Source organism: Rhodnius prolixus, unplaced genomic scaffold (genome assembly GCF_049639745.1).
Source record: "Rhodnius prolixus isolate KJV_2025 unplaced genomic scaffold, Rpr scaffold_5, whole genome shotgun sequence".
NCBI lineage: Eukaryota > Metazoa > Arthropoda > Insecta > Hemiptera > Reduviidae > Rhodnius > Rhodnius prolixus.
Window position 1 is genome coordinate 37,902,558 of NW_027411624.1, and position 18,357 is coordinate 37,920,914.

General features: G+C 29.7%; 1 protein-coding gene and 1 long non-coding RNA gene across 4 annotated transcripts in view; both read right to left on the reverse strand.

Annotated features, from left to right (window-relative positions):
• Nucleotides 1-4,049, reverse strand: part of LOC141458409 (uncharacterized) — an 89,216-nt gene extending 85,167 nt beyond the window's left edge. Inside the window, exons 1-2 of the long non-coding RNA XR_012460924.1 lie at nucleotides 3,678-4,049; nucleotides 1,109-1,230 (exon numbers count right to left, since the gene is read on the reverse strand). This is a non-coding gene — a long non-coding RNA (uncharacterized lncRNA). The remainder of the gene's footprint in view (nucleotides 1-1,108; nucleotides 1,231-3,677) is intronic.
• Nucleotides 4,050-6,301: 2,252 nt separating this feature from the next.
• On the reverse strand, nucleotides 6,302-18,286 carry LOC141458398 (prostatic acid phosphatase-like). Of its 3 annotated transcripts, none has more exons than XM_074136322.1 (7): nucleotides 17,738-18,286; nucleotides 17,317-17,655; nucleotides 16,876-17,061; nucleotides 15,578-15,701; nucleotides 15,171-15,379; nucleotides 14,581-14,770; nucleotides 6,302-10,059 (listed from the first exon to the last, which is right to left on the reverse strand). In XM_074136322.1, the coding sequence occupies exons 1-7, from the start codon at nucleotides 17,849-17,851 to the stop codon at nucleotides 9,947-9,949; spliced, it is 1,275 nt and encodes a 424-aa protein (XP_073992423.1). In that variant the 5' UTR covers nucleotides 17,852-18,286; the 3' UTR covers nucleotides 6,302-9,946. The 3 variants fall into 3 exon arrangements, with proteins under 3 accessions (XP_073992423.1, XP_073992425.1, XP_073992422.1); XM_074136324.1 differs by having other exon boundaries at nucleotides 6,302-9,908; nucleotides 17,738-18,285; XM_074136321.1 differs by lacking the exon at nucleotides 6,302-10,059 and adding an exon at nucleotides 11,914-13,746 and having other exon boundaries at nucleotides 17,738-18,285.
• Between the last annotated feature and the right edge of the window lie 71 nt (nucleotides 18,287-18,357).

Below are 18,357 nucleotides of genomic sequence, written 5' to 3' on the forward strand. Positions count from 1 at the left end.
TACTAGGGTACCTGAGTGAATTGATAAATGCTAATTAATCATTTTGTGGTCTGCAGAATTGAATTCGTTGATCCATTGAGGATTAGATCTCTTAAATAACCGACATTAAAGTTACATTCCAAGACTTAATGTGAGAGTGACACGTTAATTCTCTCGCTCAAGTACTGTCTATCCTACTTCATACTATTTTGGAAGAAAGTGATATTATTTTATAATTGGATGCTACTTCTATTTTTGTAAATACCTATAAAATTACTCCGCTTGGCGCTTGGGGAGTAGCGACCCCACGGGTACCACAGCTCAGCACACCATGCACCAAACACAACACTTTTATACTGCCAGTGTTACGCGATTAGATATTTTTATTGTGTATCACCAATGGATAGATAGAACACTTTTATACTGCCAGTATTAAGCGTTTAGATATAATGTTTGTGTATCACCTGCAGGATGATACTAAATTTCACAAAACAGTATTAGTTTGTAATTGTCTACCAGAAAGCAGAACCTGTTCTTGAAAAGTACTATTTTTGAGCTTCAACGACAGTTTTTATTTTTAAATTAAAATAAATCCCTTACCTACTATTTTTTTCACGAATTTAATAAAAATACCAAATTAATATAGGTAAATTAATAGAAAAATGTTTGACGAAATTTGCAACTTTCTAGCATAAATCTTACAATTAACTAAATAATGAAATTGATTATTAATTTTTTAAAAATAATTAATTCATAATAAAATAAATTAAAATATTGAATCATAATGAATTTTATAATTCCACTATGATCGAATTTTTTTTTAATTTAACAAAAAGGTAGTACTCCACAACTCTAGTGTTTTTAACCTGCAATACAAATATTATTCCATAAAATACAGAGTTAACTGAGTTTAATATGGTATTTTCAGTGATACTACAAGTTTAAACCCAAATTAAAAATATATCTTCAGTCCTTTTTATCGAAAATAAGAAAAAAATTGTTAAAGTCGGGTGTTTTTCAACGTTATGCACTTCATGACGGCCAACCCTTATACAACTGTCCTACTTGACAGTTTTAATGTGATTTGATGAAGTAAATGTCATACATGAAACTAAAGCCATTAACACACCTATGCGATCTAGTGAATGACTTAAGAACTACAGATGGCTGAGTAGTTAACGACCTAGCCGGTAGAGCGCTTATAACTGTTGTTTTTGCTGCTTTACTTGAATTTTCTGTGTTTCAATGTGCCTGCAATTTAAAATATAATGAAATGCATTAATTAGGCCATTATTTAGAATCAAATCTTTGATATAATAGAAATTATTATTTATTATAATTATAAAAAATTAACATCAATTATAATATGAAGAAAAACTATTTACCAGTCTCAGACATAAATCACTACACAGTTTTAAAAAAAAATAGTTTTTCTTCCTTTTGTATCATTTCAGTCTCCAAAAACTATGAGCAATATTTCAACTTAAATGATAATTTAAAGAATAATCTTTTGGCAAATGAGATTGGAATAAAGATACAAGAATTACATATATAATTTATGAAATTTGGGTTAATTTGTAAGAAAAATGCAATATCATTTTGATAAACTTTGAATATTTATATTTTCAAATAAAATTGAACCTTTTTCCACAACATTAAATAAAAAATAAGTTTAGTTTGATTAAAAAATATTTTTTTTATTATTTATTTGAAAGCTGCTCCTGAATTCACGCGAACCATCACTGACACTGTATTTTTTAATCAAATTAAAGAATTCTTTCAACAAATTGAAACTTTTCTCATTTCATTCATTAAATGCTTTACATATTAGAGGATAACTATCTGGAAGAACAGCTTCACAAGATAAACTGGGAGACCTGAATTTGTGCTGGATGTAAAGAAGGGTCCTCGAAGGTGTCGGCAGCTACTGATTTATCTTTATTATGCCATTTTTTTTATTATGGCCATGTTCCTATACAAAATATTTATTTAACTAGCTCACCATTTAACTTAGATTGTTTGTAATATCTATTACTCAGAATAAATGGCATAATAAAGATAAATCAGTAGAATAATTTGGAATAGAATCAAAATAAAGTTTCTATTTATTTACGGGGTTGTAATATACATTTTATCATAATTTCAACAAAAAATTATTATGAATAAACTGGCCAACATAAGGGTTTGTGACATCTAATACATTCTAAAAAATATTAATGAAAAGTTATTGCAGTAAAATTACCTAAATGATATCAATTGTTATAATAATTCCATTAAGCACATGCTTTGTCGAATTTTTCTAAATGGCTGAAATTACGAGCTGAAGAATGAATGAAATGATGGGCACTAGCTGATTTGTTTACCTTTTGTGCTTTAATCAATCTTTATTCTTAACTTTTTGAACTGTAGGTTTTTGTTAAAGAGATTTTTGTACCTTTTGGATAGATTTTTCTTTTTGTCAGTTTGTATATTTACATACCTGCATTACTCCATTTTCATAACATTTGGAATAAGCAATACTTTCATTATAATGTGATACGGTGCCAAATAACCATTGAAGAGATCTTTTAAAATTTGATGTCAGCAAAACATTGCAATTTTCTGCATTTACTCCCCTCTGTTCGGGGTAGGGTTTTATTGAAAACCAAAAAAAAACCATATGGTCTTGAAGCACAATAAATGCGCAACTTTTTCTGAAATTATGTGACTCCTTGATTCATTAATAAATGAAAAAATATAGTTGAAAATTTAAACAGAAGTCATCGAGAACGAATATGTTTTACTTTACCGTAAACATTTCTTTGTTTTTTAAGAAATTTGTTTTGCCCCAAGCTCTGGATTAAGCAGGTTTAATTAATGCTCTTTCGTTACAGACCTGCTTATTTCAAGATTTGTTGTATGATAAAGAATAGTAAAGTTATGGCCATTTTTTATGGTGAAAAACGCGAATATCGACGGAAAAGTTAAGAATGCATATATCTTGGACACTATTGCAAATCAGGCCAAAGTGAATAGAATATTTTTTGTTGCATTTGAGCTGGTGAATCACCTCCCGAAGTTTCAACCTCTCCTCCCGTATACACCCTGTATATCTACATCCAGTATATGAGGCTAACTCCTCATCCATTCGATGTAAAGCGTCGAGACCCCCAAAAGGCACATCTACACATTAGGTCGACATTCTTTTAGATGTGCAAGTTCAAAAAAAGGGAAAAAATTGAAAATCTTCAGTGGTTTTGATGTTATTTCCGCATTTTCATATTTTAAAATTCTCTTTCTAGACAATGTGCAATTCTAATTAACTTTTAGTAAAACGACAAATGATTTTCCATGTTTTCCTTTTTTTTGAACTTGCACGTCCAAAAAAAAAATTAACACGCAATGATTATGATCAAGCTCTGGCATTAGAATCGAATTCTGTAAGTTGAAAATATACTATAGTTTAGTATACCTAGTAATTATTTTTGAACTTTTCCCTTTTTCAGATTCTCTCATACGAAAATTTAGCTGACCTATTTTTTTTATTATCTAGCCCTTGCATAAAAATTGAATGTTGATTTGCGGACAACTCTCCGAATGAATTTGAAATGACCAAAGGCATTCTCCAAGGGTGCAGTCTAAGTCCCTTGTTATTTATTTTAAACGTAGACATGGTCATGAGTAAAGCGAACTAAAGTATGAACAAAAAAAAAAATTACCTCTGCTTTTTGATTTTAAATCCAGCTAATTCCAAAATGATGAGGATAATCATCTAGAATAGTAATTAGTTTAAACGGCGAATGAGTAGAACAAGTAAATATTTGTAGAATGCCTGAGAGATACCGGAAATGTTAAGTGGGTAACTGTGAGTTAAACCAATATTCTTCTAATTTGAATTTTGGATTCTAATTTTGTACGATTTTCTGAATTTAATTTAACAGCAGGATTCTCACACTAATCTTATTTAAACAGATAAATTTGTAAAAATCACTTTTTCGTACTAAGGGGACCTCAAAGAATATTTCCTGTGAAAACACAAATGGCAATTTTTACTTTTTTTAATGAAATATAATCATCGTATTAGACCAAAAAAAATATTATTTAATAATATTGACAGTTTAATGGATAAAATGCAATATTAACTAGATTTATAACCGTAATTTTATTGTTCTTGAACAAAACACATTAAACCCTGCATTAGATATAAAAATTTTATTGACTATTAAAGAAATAAATATTAATTTTTCTTTTCTTTTTTTTTATTGCTTTCAGTTTACTTATAAAGATATAAGACGTGTCACGTTTTACAAATTGCACACAAGCCTATTCACAGTTCTTAAAGACACTGTGAGTAGTCTTGTGTGTGATAAAAATTTGTTATAATTTTTTTTAAGCAATTACGAAACAAGAACATTAGTTTTACTTTCGCCGCGATATAGCATTGATTTTATTCCTTGATTGTTGCAGTAAGATGTAGTTGTTGAGGAAATACAGAAGTATGCAACAAAAACCAGGCTTTATTATTTTATGATTTTCTTTTTCTTTTTGCTTTTTTTTTTTGGCATTGGCTTTCGCCATACAGCCAGCATCGTCTAGGAGCTAATCACTAGAATATCACTCACTCTTCATTCTTACTTATAAATACATTCCCTTCACACATTCATCCCCCTATTATATACAACTATTTACATAAACTACAGCTAATGGATGGAGCAGTACTCTGTGCTTCTGCCATCCTTATAGCTTAACAGAAATTAAAGTCACCGTAATCCTTCTCTAATCATTTTCTTGCATTCATTCTAAGCAGCTATAACTTTTAAATACATTCCTATTTCATTGCTAGCTCTGCTACAGACTTAAGCACATATATGTTGGTGGAGAATATAATGTCTTCGTAGCGAAATGGTGAATCTAAATACCTGTAAATGTCGTCAAACATTCGTTTCCTTTCTACCATGTAACGTGGACATATCATTATTATATGTTTGAAATCCTCCTCCTCATTGCAATCTACGGCAAAGAGGAGAGGACCTTTTGTTGATCCTGTGTAGATACGATCCGCTCACCGCATCGTACCTACTTACTGTCGTAACCACCCATTTATTAGTGACAGTTCCCTTATAAACCATGGTTGTCTAGGTAACTGATCTACCATAGTTTTATAGAATCTACCTTTATCACCATTATTGTAATCTGTCGGCCATTTTTGTAGTGCTGCTTGTGCAATACAAAAATGGCAGACAGATTACAATAATAGTTATAAAGGGAGATTATTGTGATTTTCTTAAAAAATGCTTTAACCACAATCTCCTGAATTTTACTATACCGGGGTGCATTTCCGTGCTAATTGCACACATTTCGATGAAGAACTGTTATTAAGGGGCTTATTTCCTCCCCTCCCCCACAGAAAATTCGAGAAAGAGCATTTTCTGATATTTTTAGTGCTATTTTTTATTGCATTGCATGTTCTTGGATTTTATTGTATTAGCTTTTGCAAAGAGAGAGAGAGATCTCTTTTTGCAATGCAATAGCTAAATATATACAGATAATATTATGTGCAGTGGTTTTGGGGAAAAGATTTATTATAAAGATAATAATCATTTGCATAAAGAATTTTTATTAATACACTGACCAAAACTTAAGATTCCTCAGAAATAATTAAGTTAATAAAACAAAATTGGAATTATTCTTGGGAACAAGAATTTCCTGAAAAAATTTAAAACAATAATAATAAAAATAAGGGAAGGGATTAGCTATGCGGTTAGAGTACTGGACTTCCACGCGGAGGTCCCGGATTCGAATCCAGCTGCTGACCCTTAGATTTTCTCTTCCTAGGAGCTACTTACAGCTCACTGTCCGGTGATGGACAGTGTTGCCTGTAACGAGAGAACACTGTCCGGAGGCCGGCAGTGCACTAAAAAAAAGCTCCGGGCGCCAATAACCTTAGATGTTGACGCGCCTTAAACATTAAAAAAAAAAAAATAATAATAAAAATAAAAAACTAGGAGAAAATAATAAAGACTTTTTTTTCAAATTTTAATCATAATGAATATATTATATAGTTTTTGTTTAACCAATTACAATAGGAAGCACAAAATTTCAAATTTAGTTAAAAAAGAAAACTAAATACAATAAATTTGTGTATAAACACTTACAAAAATACAGTATTACATAAATAAATCTTAGAAAGTATCCTAAATAAGATTGTGGAACAAAGTTAATTTTAGTTTGACTTTACAATTATTTTTGTTTCAATCAAAATAAATTGTATTAGATCAATAGAATTGTGCAATGACTTAATAGTAGAAGTTAATAGTATTAGAGATCGTAGGGGAATTGTAGGATTAAGCCACAACAACTTTGCTCAAACTGTCACTTTCTCTCTTAAACCAAAATGATCTTTATAGTTGCTTTAAAATTTTTGGAATTTGCTATAAACAAAATAAATAAATCCAATGGCAGTTAAAATCTTAAAACTAATGTTTGTACAACAAAAATTAAATAAAAATTGAATTACATGATTTGGTTTTAAATTGAGACTTGTATGGTGTATTATATTTTTTGGTAAATGAAGGAATGTTCAATAATATTTGAACTATTAGACCGACACTACTAAGTGTAGAATGAAAATTATAGGCAGTGATATGGCGTTTCACATTTAATTAATAAGATTCATCTGGCGTGGGACTTAAGCGATACCAAGAAATGAATCGCGACTATATTTGTTTACAACTTAAATGCAACCAACGTTTATTATATGTAGTCTATTTTATTTGTATTACTTGTCTGTGATTTGTGGGAGAAAGAAATGGGACAGAAATCTTAAGGGGAAACAGTTTGAACTCATCCACATTCAATCTGTTGAAACCAAAATTCAAAAAGAAAATTCTCATAAGCTAAAACAATGAAATGAATGAGGTTTCCTCCTTTATCTCAAAAAAAAAAATACAAAATGAATTTGACAAGAGACTAATTATATAATTATATCTCATTCAACCAACAAGATATTCTTGAAAAACCTATCATGTTCTGAAGAGATTTTAGAATCATCAGGGCTTTTTTCTAAGCCCCTCATCAGCATTTTAGATTGCCGACAACCCACTGAGCTCATTCAAGACAATGAATGTCTTATAGCAAAACTATCCTGATAGCTAGACAATCATGAATCCTGATATACACTAACAGTGTAAATTTGGGGAGAGATGCTTTTAATTTAGCTAATCAGTCTAATATTATCTCCTCAATTCCTGAAATTACTAGATAACTTGGCACCCAGAATAGATGTACACTTTTCAATACATTAGAAACGGGTTAAGCATTTTTTTTCGTAGTTATTCTGGCCATCCACGTTTTTCTTAGCCAGACAAACCTTTAGATATATTGCAGAATCATATTTTTTTTGTTCCTAAGTTGTTGCTACTTTAATGTTATTATTTTATAATTAGCGATAACTTTTGTTACTATTGAAGTTATTAAACAACTGTTTTCCTTCTTTAGGTACCTAGTCAGATTCCAGAGGAGTGCTCAGACCAGGAAAAAAATCTACATTTCAAATCTGTTCATGAGAGTTCACAAATTTTGAAATAGGATTTTTGTATTCTTTTTGTCATTTTTTTGTGAAAAGGTAAATTTTCATTTAAATAAATAGTGCATTTTCCTTTTTAATCGAACGCTCTCCCCTCTTGTAACATGAAGGCAGTGCAAAAACTTATCACTTTGTGCAAATTATTTAAATATATCTAATCTTACTTTCTCTTTACACCATTTGGTAACTATAATTTAACTTGACCTTCACTAATAAAAACTAACTCGTATTGTTTGAGATCTTATTGACTTAACTTACTAGGAACCAGCTTTCGCTTTAGCATTAATACAGGCAAGCTTGAATGTATACAAATTCACATGGCTCGGCGGGGCATTCATGGGAATACAAATTGCTAATTGGGCCGTCTAAAATTAGCTTTGTTTGGCTTTGTTTATTATTTGGTAATACGGGGTTTATGCGACCAACTCTTCCAACATACAAAGGACTAGAAGCAGGAGTAACACACTATTTTTCAATTGGTGATTATTACGAAAAAATGCAATACTAACTATAATCGTAGCACAGGACCTTTTATCACAAATCCTATCAATGCATGAGAGAAAATTCAAAATATGTCACTATTGTTCCCCAATGCACAGATGGCAAACGTCATCTAAAAACATTAGATACAACATACTATTATCCCATATTGAAAGTTTATAAAAATACATATTTTTACTTTGTAAATACAAAATAGCAACGTATTTATCAAATGTACAAATGATTTCATTAAAAAAATGTTTTACTGTTAAACCTTCAAAATTGAACTAATTATTTTTATTTGTTTAAAAAAATATTAATAAAAATAAATAATATAAAAAGAATAAAAATTTACAAAGTAAACCACTTGTTAAATGAAGAAACCTATAGTTTCTTAATAATAAAAATATCTTGTATGTGTCTTAATCAAAAAGATGGCAAGCGTCATACATAATTAATAAAAATTGCAATCATTACTTTAGTGAACAGATCAATTAGTCGATTATACATTTTTTTGTTTTGTTTCGGTAACAGTGTTATATTAAATAAAATATACATTTAATTAATTTAAGGAAAAAATCGCACTTTTCTCTTTCGGAATGAAACAGTGTGCATGGAACTTTTTTGTGCACGGTGTCTCTCAGTAATTGCTCACAGGAATAGGCCAACAAAGATATATGAAACTTGTTCGATATCCGTTACATTTTGGTCGTTGCACCCTGATCATTTTTTTCACAGCATTTACTAGAAGTCTTTTTAAGTTAACAGACAAATATAGTAAATCTTCAGCATTGGAGCTTTTCAAAGAGGGAAAACTTAATGCACCAAGAACTGAATACGAATCCTGGGACCTACTGATCGACTATCTGATCTCTTGAAAATAATTTTAATTAACATAGGGACTTACTACTTGTATGAGATTTTAGGCAAAACCCTCCTCTTTTTTTTCATTAAATGGGCGAAAACATTCTTGCCCACTACACCTAATTGGTAGTTGGACGTTAAGCCCCGCCTGAAAAAATAGGCAATTACTTTACTTTAATTCTTGCATCCCCTTACCTTACATCTGTAACCTTACATCCCCTACTTTGTTATCACAACTTTTTCATATAATAAATTGCTGCGGAAAATATTAGAAAGTGTGAGTAAAATTGTTATTGTAATTCTATATTTCATTTTACCAAAGTGAACTCCATACACTATTGTAATAATACCAATTTTACTCACCAAATAAACTTTACTAGCCTAAAACCAATTTTGTTCCTTAAAGATAATATATGTTTATATATATATAAAAAAGCGTTTATTTGGACCAAATACTACTCCCAATGAAAACAAACACACCTCAGTAATAAATTAAATGCAATTTTTTCTTTAACAGCACAGTTTAAAGCTAAAAATATTCTTGTCTTATTAAAAAACAAATTAGTACAAATTAAAAGATCAATCATAGTAAACATTATCTTCTATATTAAACATTTAAAAAAAAAAGTTATCATGAAAAAAAGAAAATTACTTGTCTTAAATTAAGTACAATTGGAATATCTTCTTTTTTCTTTTCCTTAATTAATTAATTTTTATTTCTAAAAATCTGAATTTATTTTTTTAAACGAGTCTTTATTAGAATACAGTCTTTCATTTAGTTGTAATCTTCTCTTTCACTTTCATTATAAATGCAATAATTTACATATATAAATACTGAATAATAATGTATAGTGCAAAAATATTTTTTCATTAGTCATTTTTCCCATATATTTATTTTTTGTATTTATATATTCTTTTACGAAACCAGTAATCCAATAATATAAGTGAAAACAATGACAATATTATTTTGAAATATTTCCAGTTTTTTATTTCAGACCCAAAGCATTCCAAAGTAAAGTGTCTGCAAAGTATGGATTAAAAAAAAAAAGATTTTAACATTTAAAGTGTTTCTATTTTTAATTTTCTATATAGATGGGTTGGTTTTTGCTTATTCCAGTATACAGAAGCTGAAGCTAGGACGAGGAAGACAACCAAAGTTGATGTCACCATTGCTGTATACATAGAGTACAAATTTTAATTTTAAAAGAAAAAGCGTTTTAACTATATTTTTTTTAATCTTCTGCTATCGGATGTAATGGCGGCATTAATTATTCGTAAAATTGACTTTCAATTCTATTACCAAAGTTGTAGCAACATGATTATTCCGTTGTGATTCGTTTTTCTATGTGAAATAGAGGAAGCACTATCAATAGCAGGCGATACGTTGCCAACGTTTTACAATTTTGTCTTTTCTTCAACAAACACCTTTTAACAAATAACTGAAAAGACCACTTCACATTTTTGCGGACATTTGCAGCAGCAATTTATTTTCAGATAATTTGACTACAATTATTAATTGATTTTTATATTATTATAAAAATTTCAAATAAAAATTGCCAATTCCAAAAAGAAAAGTATCAAATACTTTCATTTTCAAAAAAAGAGCATATCTCACCTTGCGGTTGAAAACAGGTCTTCTCAACCTTGGAGTGAGTCGACTTATTGTATAATGTTTTCATAACTTTAGATTACTTAATTTAGGGGTAATGTTTTAATTTAATGTATGTATACGTAGTATATGTATATAAAATACATACATATAAAATTCAGGAACCCAGAACAGTAGGTAATAACCATGTAATCAGTCAAACGCCTATTACTACTAAGTTTAATGTAGCTGTATTTGTAAATTCAACAATTATTTGAATATATAAGTAGGTGTTTAATATTTAACTGTTAGTACTAAAGTGGGGGATGGTAGTATTTAATCTCAAAACTAGTTTGAAAATAAATTGCTGCTGAATAATCTCCAACAAACTGAATTGCTGTCTTCATTAAACTTTATTAAAGCCACTATATAAACTGATCCGCTATTAGAAGCACCTAACTGCTTTTGAAGGAATAATCATGTTGTAAGATCTGCGATATCCTAACTGGTTAAAAAACCTTGAGAGTGATTAATTGATTCAGAGGTTTCTGGCTAGTGTCTATATTATTCTAGGGCAAAGGATTTACCAAAATTATAAGTTAAAAAACTCGATATATTAATTGATATACTAGTAAAACTTATATTTACACTAGTTTTAACCTTTAATGGTTGAAAAAATAAATCTCTGGTTTACTACTTAGCTGTTTGGGCGATAATTAAAAAAAAAAAAATGGAGTAGACCACAAAGATTCCAAAGGCTGTATATGAGTATCTCTATTCAAAGGAGTTTTTTCCATTCTATCTAATAACTGGATAACTGGACCTACCACAACTAATAATAGCACAAACATTGCCTCTGACTATAGACAGTTATATTTCATGTTAGCCCACAAGTTTTGTAAGCCTTTTGAGCAGTCAGTAAAAAATCTAATAACTTTGAACATTAAATATATATATATATATATATATATATTTAATGTCACACACTTCTTTAACAATATTAGAAAACCAAAATGTGGTATTCTTCAGACCCAATCAAATCAGCCAATCTCACAAAAATATTCTTCATTCTTTTATCCATTGAGCTATGGTAAGAAATAAGTTGAATACGTGACAAGAATATTGAATACGTGATACATACGGCCTAACAATGTTTTGTTTTTTTATGAACAGCAAAAGAAATAAAAACTACTGCTTAGGTAATCCAACATTTTAAATTGTATGAGCTACTGAAAAGAAAACAATCTAAAGACAACCTACAAAAAATTTGCAAGTTATACTATATTTTAAGAAATGTTTGGAGTTGTTTTCGAGAAAATTGAGAAAACAGAAAAAAATCATTCAAAGTGACATTTCACTCAATATATTTTTTCAAAAAAAAATTGGCAAACTCTAATTTCAAGTAAACCTTTCTTCGATATTTCATTTTTGTCCCCAGGTCATCCAATGAAATCAATTTTCCATGATTCTATTCTAATGAATCTTTAAATATCCAGTAAAATTAGTCAAACTAAAACTATCAAAGAAAACTGTAAAAGATTTTCAAATTGTTCCTTGTCATTATAGACTGTTCAAGAGATTTATTCTTCCTCTATCTACACTTATTGTTTTTGATTACCATCCATCAATCTGATAAGAACTGTCCGGTTGATGTCAACATTCTTTCGTAATTCAGATTTCACAATTCTTACTTCCAATAGTGGCCTTATGAATGGGATATATAATACTAACTCAATATCAGCGTATTTATTATTATTATTATTGAGGTGCAACATCTGAGATTAGCCCCAGGCGCCTTCTCAATGCACCGCCGGGCCTCAGGACAGTGATCCCTCCTATCAGACAAGACGAACTATCATTGAACAGGTTCCAGAAAATTAGCTAGAAAGGCCTTCAAATTCTGCATCCTAGCTTGAGCTAACTTAACGCTTGATTACATATTCAAAGAAAGGAGTGGAAGATAAAAGCAGAAAAATAAATTTATTGGATTAAGTAATCTAATTTTTTTTATAAAAACCAGATAAGGAGTTTATCTCAAGAATTAAAATGATGCAAAATTTTTATAGAATTTGCTAATCTACTTTTTATAAGAACCAGATAAGGAGTTCATCTCAAGAATTAAAATGTTGCAAAATATCTACAGAATTTGCTAATCTACTCTGAGAACGGTGTAGAAAAAGAAGTAAAGTCAGAAGAGCTGAAGTTTAAAGATTGGTTAAAAGTCAAATTCACAGCGACATTAAGATCTGTGGTGTTCATAATTCAAAGTATAATAGTTAAAATGGTGTGAGCTATGGTTTCATTAATCTTTTGCGAATATCAGATAATGAACTTTTTATTAAAGCCCTAATTACAGGTTGTTGTATCTGGTAGTATGGAATGTTTTATGGGATTTGACATATGTAATTTTGAAAGCGTTTTTCTGAAAAAAAAAACAATACCGTGCTTTTCCAAAGACTTTTCTGCTTTTCAAGGATACGTCTCTTGTTCTTACTCAACCTTTACATTTTCCCCATACTCACTTTTTAGGATGATGTTCTTGTTATATAAGTATTTCAATTTTTCCTTTAACTATTTTAGATGTATAGCCTTTCAGCAGTTCTAACATTTTTTTGTTTATTTTTAATGTCGAATATGGTTTTATAAAAATAATTTAATGATGGCAATAACCAAAAAATTGTAAAATTCTTATGGAGCCTTTGCCAGCAATTGAACAAGGATGTTTTTAGATTATTGTGAAAACTATGACTTCTCGATTCACTACTTACTATCAGCATCATTTTCTTTTCCTTCCAACTATTCGAGAAATTAGGCGATCTACAGGATATCAAACAACAAACAACACTAAACATTATGCAACAAAATGCCAATTACATATCGAACATAAAGAAATACACATATAACTTCCTCAACTTCAAAATTGATAGGTTAACTGAACACAACTCAAGTTCACTTGACACTCTGTGAATCATCATGTAAAACGTATTCAACATAACACAATTCAAGACAACACAACGGGACCAAGCGCTACGAATATGATTATCAATCTTGTTGCTTTGAATTAAACTAGCATTTTAATACAGTATCTTTCTTATTTATGCCTCCAGACAGAAAACAAAAGCAACAAGAAAATAAAAATCCCTAAGGAAATAATTTTTTTATTTTTCAAACTGTACCATCATTTATAATTTATTTAAATTCCTCCATAGTTTGCTCTCTTAAACTACCTGATACAAAAAAGGAGTATTATCTTTATTTTGGTTTAGATCACCTGTAAAATTTAATATAAAACAAATGTGAATTAATGATAATAGAAACAAGTTGGTAACTGCAATTATCAAAAACATTGGAGTTCAAAGAAATGTTTAATTGTTTTTCTTCTAAATATTTTGAAGAATTCATTCTAATTAATTTACTTTTTAAAACAAATAGGCTAAATTTACAGATACTTATTGGGTCTAATTAACGCTACCGATCTAAACATTTCTAACGTGAAACACTTAGACAAAATTGCAATCAGGAATGAACGATTCTTTTGACTATTAAAAGTGAAGTAAATAGTTTTTAAAACAAGGTTTCATATTTTACTTAAATGAAATCAAATTTAATTATTTTAAACATTTTTTTTTTTCACGACAACTTAACTTTCCTTTTGCGAATATTAATTTATTTATAACATTAGTAGATAAAAAGTTTTAGAACCGAAGTGGGATCGGGTCAAGGCAGACTTGTGTTACAAAATATGATTTGGTAGGTTGCTATTAACATTGCCACTCTTTTTGCCTGTATTTGTTATGATTTATAAGCTAAATTATTATTCTCAATTAAAAATAATTATTTTAAAAAAATTAAAAATAAAAGTTCTACGCTTATTTTATTTAATTAAACTGAAATCTTACTGAAGTAGATCACAGGCTCAAAAAATATTAACCAATTCTAGAAAGTGAAATGAAAAGAGAATTATTTTTTAAGGGAGAATTTTCCATTTAAAAAAAGAACTTAGGCATTAATTTTAAAATTACTCCATAAAATTCGTTCTTTACGGTTATATTTTGTCATCTTTTTCATATCTGCATAAGAGGTTTTAATAAATAATAATACTAACCAAAGATGGCAAGCGAATGATATGGTTGTCCACTTGATAAGTCGAATAGATCATGTGCATGACATTCAGTATCCCAATCGATTGGAATGACGTCGAACAGTAGTGCTTTTAGTTTGTGCAATGGGCAAGCTTCTGTGCAACCGGGTATTGTAAGAACGTGCGGATCACCAGTCGTATTCTTATAGAGTACCTAAATGAATTTTTTTTTTAAATAAAAATGAATATAATCAAAATTTAATACTAAATAGTTATGACTGTTTTTGGGCAAGATATTAATTTTTATTTGTAAAAGAATTCTTGAGGATTGGTTCAATGGCACTAAAAACAAGAACTCTGAAGCGCAACAGTACAGTTGCATCAGAAACCGCTTATAAAAATCTAAGATGGATATAATCCTGGAATCTTTTCACTTTTACAACCTGATCTGTAACGATTACATATCTGATTTCTTAAAGCAATAGTTCAAAAATCATTCGATAACGATCATCACTAATTACGTAAGACTTCTCTATCCTCCTATAGTAACATTTGTGCCGTTTACCCTTTCTATGTCGATTTCAATATAACAGATGAACAAAGCAACAACTTACCGTCACATAATGTTCATTATTTTTTAGATTGCGTCTCAATTCCACAAGAACAGTAGCAGCGAATGGTGGTGGAAGTTTGTTAAAAACTCCAAGAGTATTCAAGAGGTTTGAGACAGTGGTATCATGAGCAGAATAAACTGAAATATTTCTCTCTAATTTACCTTCTATCTTTTCGGTCATATGTTCTAGCATGTCCTTAACTAAAGGACCTGAAACAGATGAACAATTTTATTAAAACAAAGGAAAGAAACATCTTCAAAGACTTTCTTTTTTTTTATCTATTTTCAAAGTATCAGTGAATTTCTATATTCTAGAAGACATTTGGAAATAACAATGCCATCCGAATTTTAATAACAATGTTTACAATTTGTCCGTAATTTAAAAAAAAAAAACAGAAGTCGACCTACCTCCTTTAAGACGTTTTAACTCGGAGGTAAAAGTAGGTGTCACGAAACTTAACCCAGCCACTTCCTTCAATTGATCAGGAAATACTTTTTTTGTCCAATCCGGTAATGTCAGATTGGCAAGTGACTGTAAAAACAATTTATTTGATGGCAATCATTCTCAGAGAAAGGCAATGAATAAATAACATACATATTTCTAGAATATTATACTGCTCTGAACCCAATACAATAACTACTTATTAAACTAGAGCTTAATTTTGTATTTGCACAAATAAAGACTATTTTGAGTTGTTTTCCGATCTGTAATACCTACATAAAAGTAAAAAGAGAATTCCTCGTGAATACCGAACTCCTAAAAAGTAACTATAAGGAATTTTGAAAGAGAATTTTAAATAATTAATTCAAAACGCTGATTCAATGTGAATACTGAACATATCATACCATAATTATATAAGACCAGAAATTAAAGAATTTATTTATTTTTTGTCAGGTTTTGCTTTAACATTAACCATTGAAGAGTGTCCGGAAAGTTAAAAAAAAATGTGAATGTTGGATTTCGCCATAAGTAATTATCCGGATGGTAAAGAATAGCTAAACAGCGAAAAAATACTGTTTACTATTCCAATGAATCCAATCTGTTCTTCTTGAACTCTCTGAACTAATTTTGCCTTTAATCTTCTCGCAAACCCCAAAAAAGTTTTGAGACACAAGTCACTTATTGAAGACTTAATTTTCGATTTTGTAAAGACATTATTAATTAATAATAAAAGTACCGAACAGTAGGGTTCAGGACTTGGAATTTGCACTCATCTAATACTTTACGTGATTTATTTCATGCAAGTTACAAAATACCAAACAATAATATACAAATTGTTAATGTAGTTTAGCTTAAATGGCCCGCGAGGTAAATGTAGGAAAAGTAAAGAAAATATAGTTAGTTGTTAAATAACTGAAGCTTAATTGCAGAATGGTGAAAAAAAAAACATACAAAAACTGACTGAAAAAGCAGGTGAAATAAGTTTTCTTCTAGTTGGGTTTATAAGCATACATTTTTTTTTTACGACAGAGTTATATAATGTCAATTACTTAAGGAAAAGATAATGAATTATTAATTGCTTACAGGCAAAAAAATTAACAACAATTAGGGGTTGCATTATGTAATAAATAAATTTTTAAATAATCACTCTCTTTTATAAATTTTTTCTATCAATAGAATTAGAAATCTTTAAAACTTCATTTGTAATAATGAACTAGAAAACAATAATTATTAACCAACATGAATATACCAACCAATTTATTACCTCAATATATAGAGTACTATAAAAGTATTCAACCACATGTATCTTATCCACTTCTTTACCAGAATGTATCGTTAAATATTCATAGAGTGGTTTATATTTTTCATTTATCTTCACCATTTCAGGGGAAGACATGGCACGTTCGTATTCTACTTCGTATCTTTTACAAGGTGCATTCATTGCTAGAAGCTGTAACAGTTGACATAAATTGTAAAACTATTTCTTAATAAAGGGGTTTATAAAGCTAGTTAAAAATAAATAATACTATAATAATATTGGGCTTGTTATTATTTAAACGCTTTATAAAAGATTCTAATCGTAATTGTTGTAATATTATTCAAAATCAACATCTTTTTGAAATATTATGAATTGATACTGAGCATCTGATTTTTCTTAAAAAAATCTTATGATTGTTGTTTTAATATGAATTAATAAAATAAAAACCTTGTCATCATCTTCTGAAAAAGAATGGACTGGAATAGGTTGCCAATTAAGAGCACCCCATTTTTCGGCAGGGGCAGGTGGAAACATACCAGCTAAATTGGATTCTGCACTCATCAAAGTTCTGTCAGTGTTCGTACTTAGTACGTATATTGCTCTGTTATTATACTTCCCTTCGGGCAACAAATTCGCATATCTGGAGCGCAGCCAGGTGCCTAACACATAATGGTGTAGTTTTCCAGTATTTGTTAACTGACCCCAGTCGCAGGGCCAATACGACAAATTTTTGTAAGGATCATTTGGATAAGGATCAAGCGGAGTTCTTTCTCCATGTCTGTACAACTGAAACAGGTAATATTTGCTCGGTAAGAAATAAGTCAGAAAGTTCAAGCTAAAGCAGCAAAGTACACATACGGTTACTTACTATGTTAACAAAAATCACTTCCCCAAATTCATTATCCAAATGCATTAAGCTTCTACCTGAACAGATTTGCACGGTAAGGAGAAAGGAGAAAAATATACAAATTTTCTTAAACATTTCACTGCACGGACAAGCTCAACTAGATCACAAATGAATTTCAGCAACTTATGTAGCAAAATTTAAATGGTTGATCAAAAATCATTACTGAACGAGAAAAGTGGGGTACAAGTGGTTGTTGCATAATCCGAAATTACGTGCAATAGATACCGTATTCCAAACCCAATCACTCAAACAATTCTTCGTGTCCAACACTCTCTTTTAATAACCGTCAGCCACACGTAAACAACAACAACACTCAGTCACTACTGTTGCCTATTGTGTATTGCCGTAATGCCGTGTGCTGAGTCCCCCAACACGGCTACCACCTTATTCAAACTCACGCCACTTTTACACACAGTAACCTAGAGTACACAAAAGAGATGTTTGTTTTTTTACAGAAGATTCCTTTTTAATAAATGTATTTAATTAAATGTTTAATTTTGTTTCAGAAAATTTAATTTTTTTAGCATCAGCTGATGTAAAAGGTTACATTTAAGGCTACTGCTTAATGTTTCGGTTGACTG

Coding starts and splice junctions, on each gene's coding strand:
- LOC141458398 (XM_074136322.1), bottom strand. CDS start 17,851: ATGTTTAAGAAAATTTGTATATTTTTCTCCTTTCTCCTTACCGTGCAA. Junction 17,062..17,316: donor TTTCAGAAGATGATGACAAG/GTTTTTATTTTA, acceptor CAACTGTTACAG/CTTCTAGCAATGAATGCACC. Junction 14,771..15,170: donor ATAATGAACATTATGTGACG/GTAAGTTGTTGC, acceptor AAATTCATTTAG/GTACTCTATAAGAATACGAC.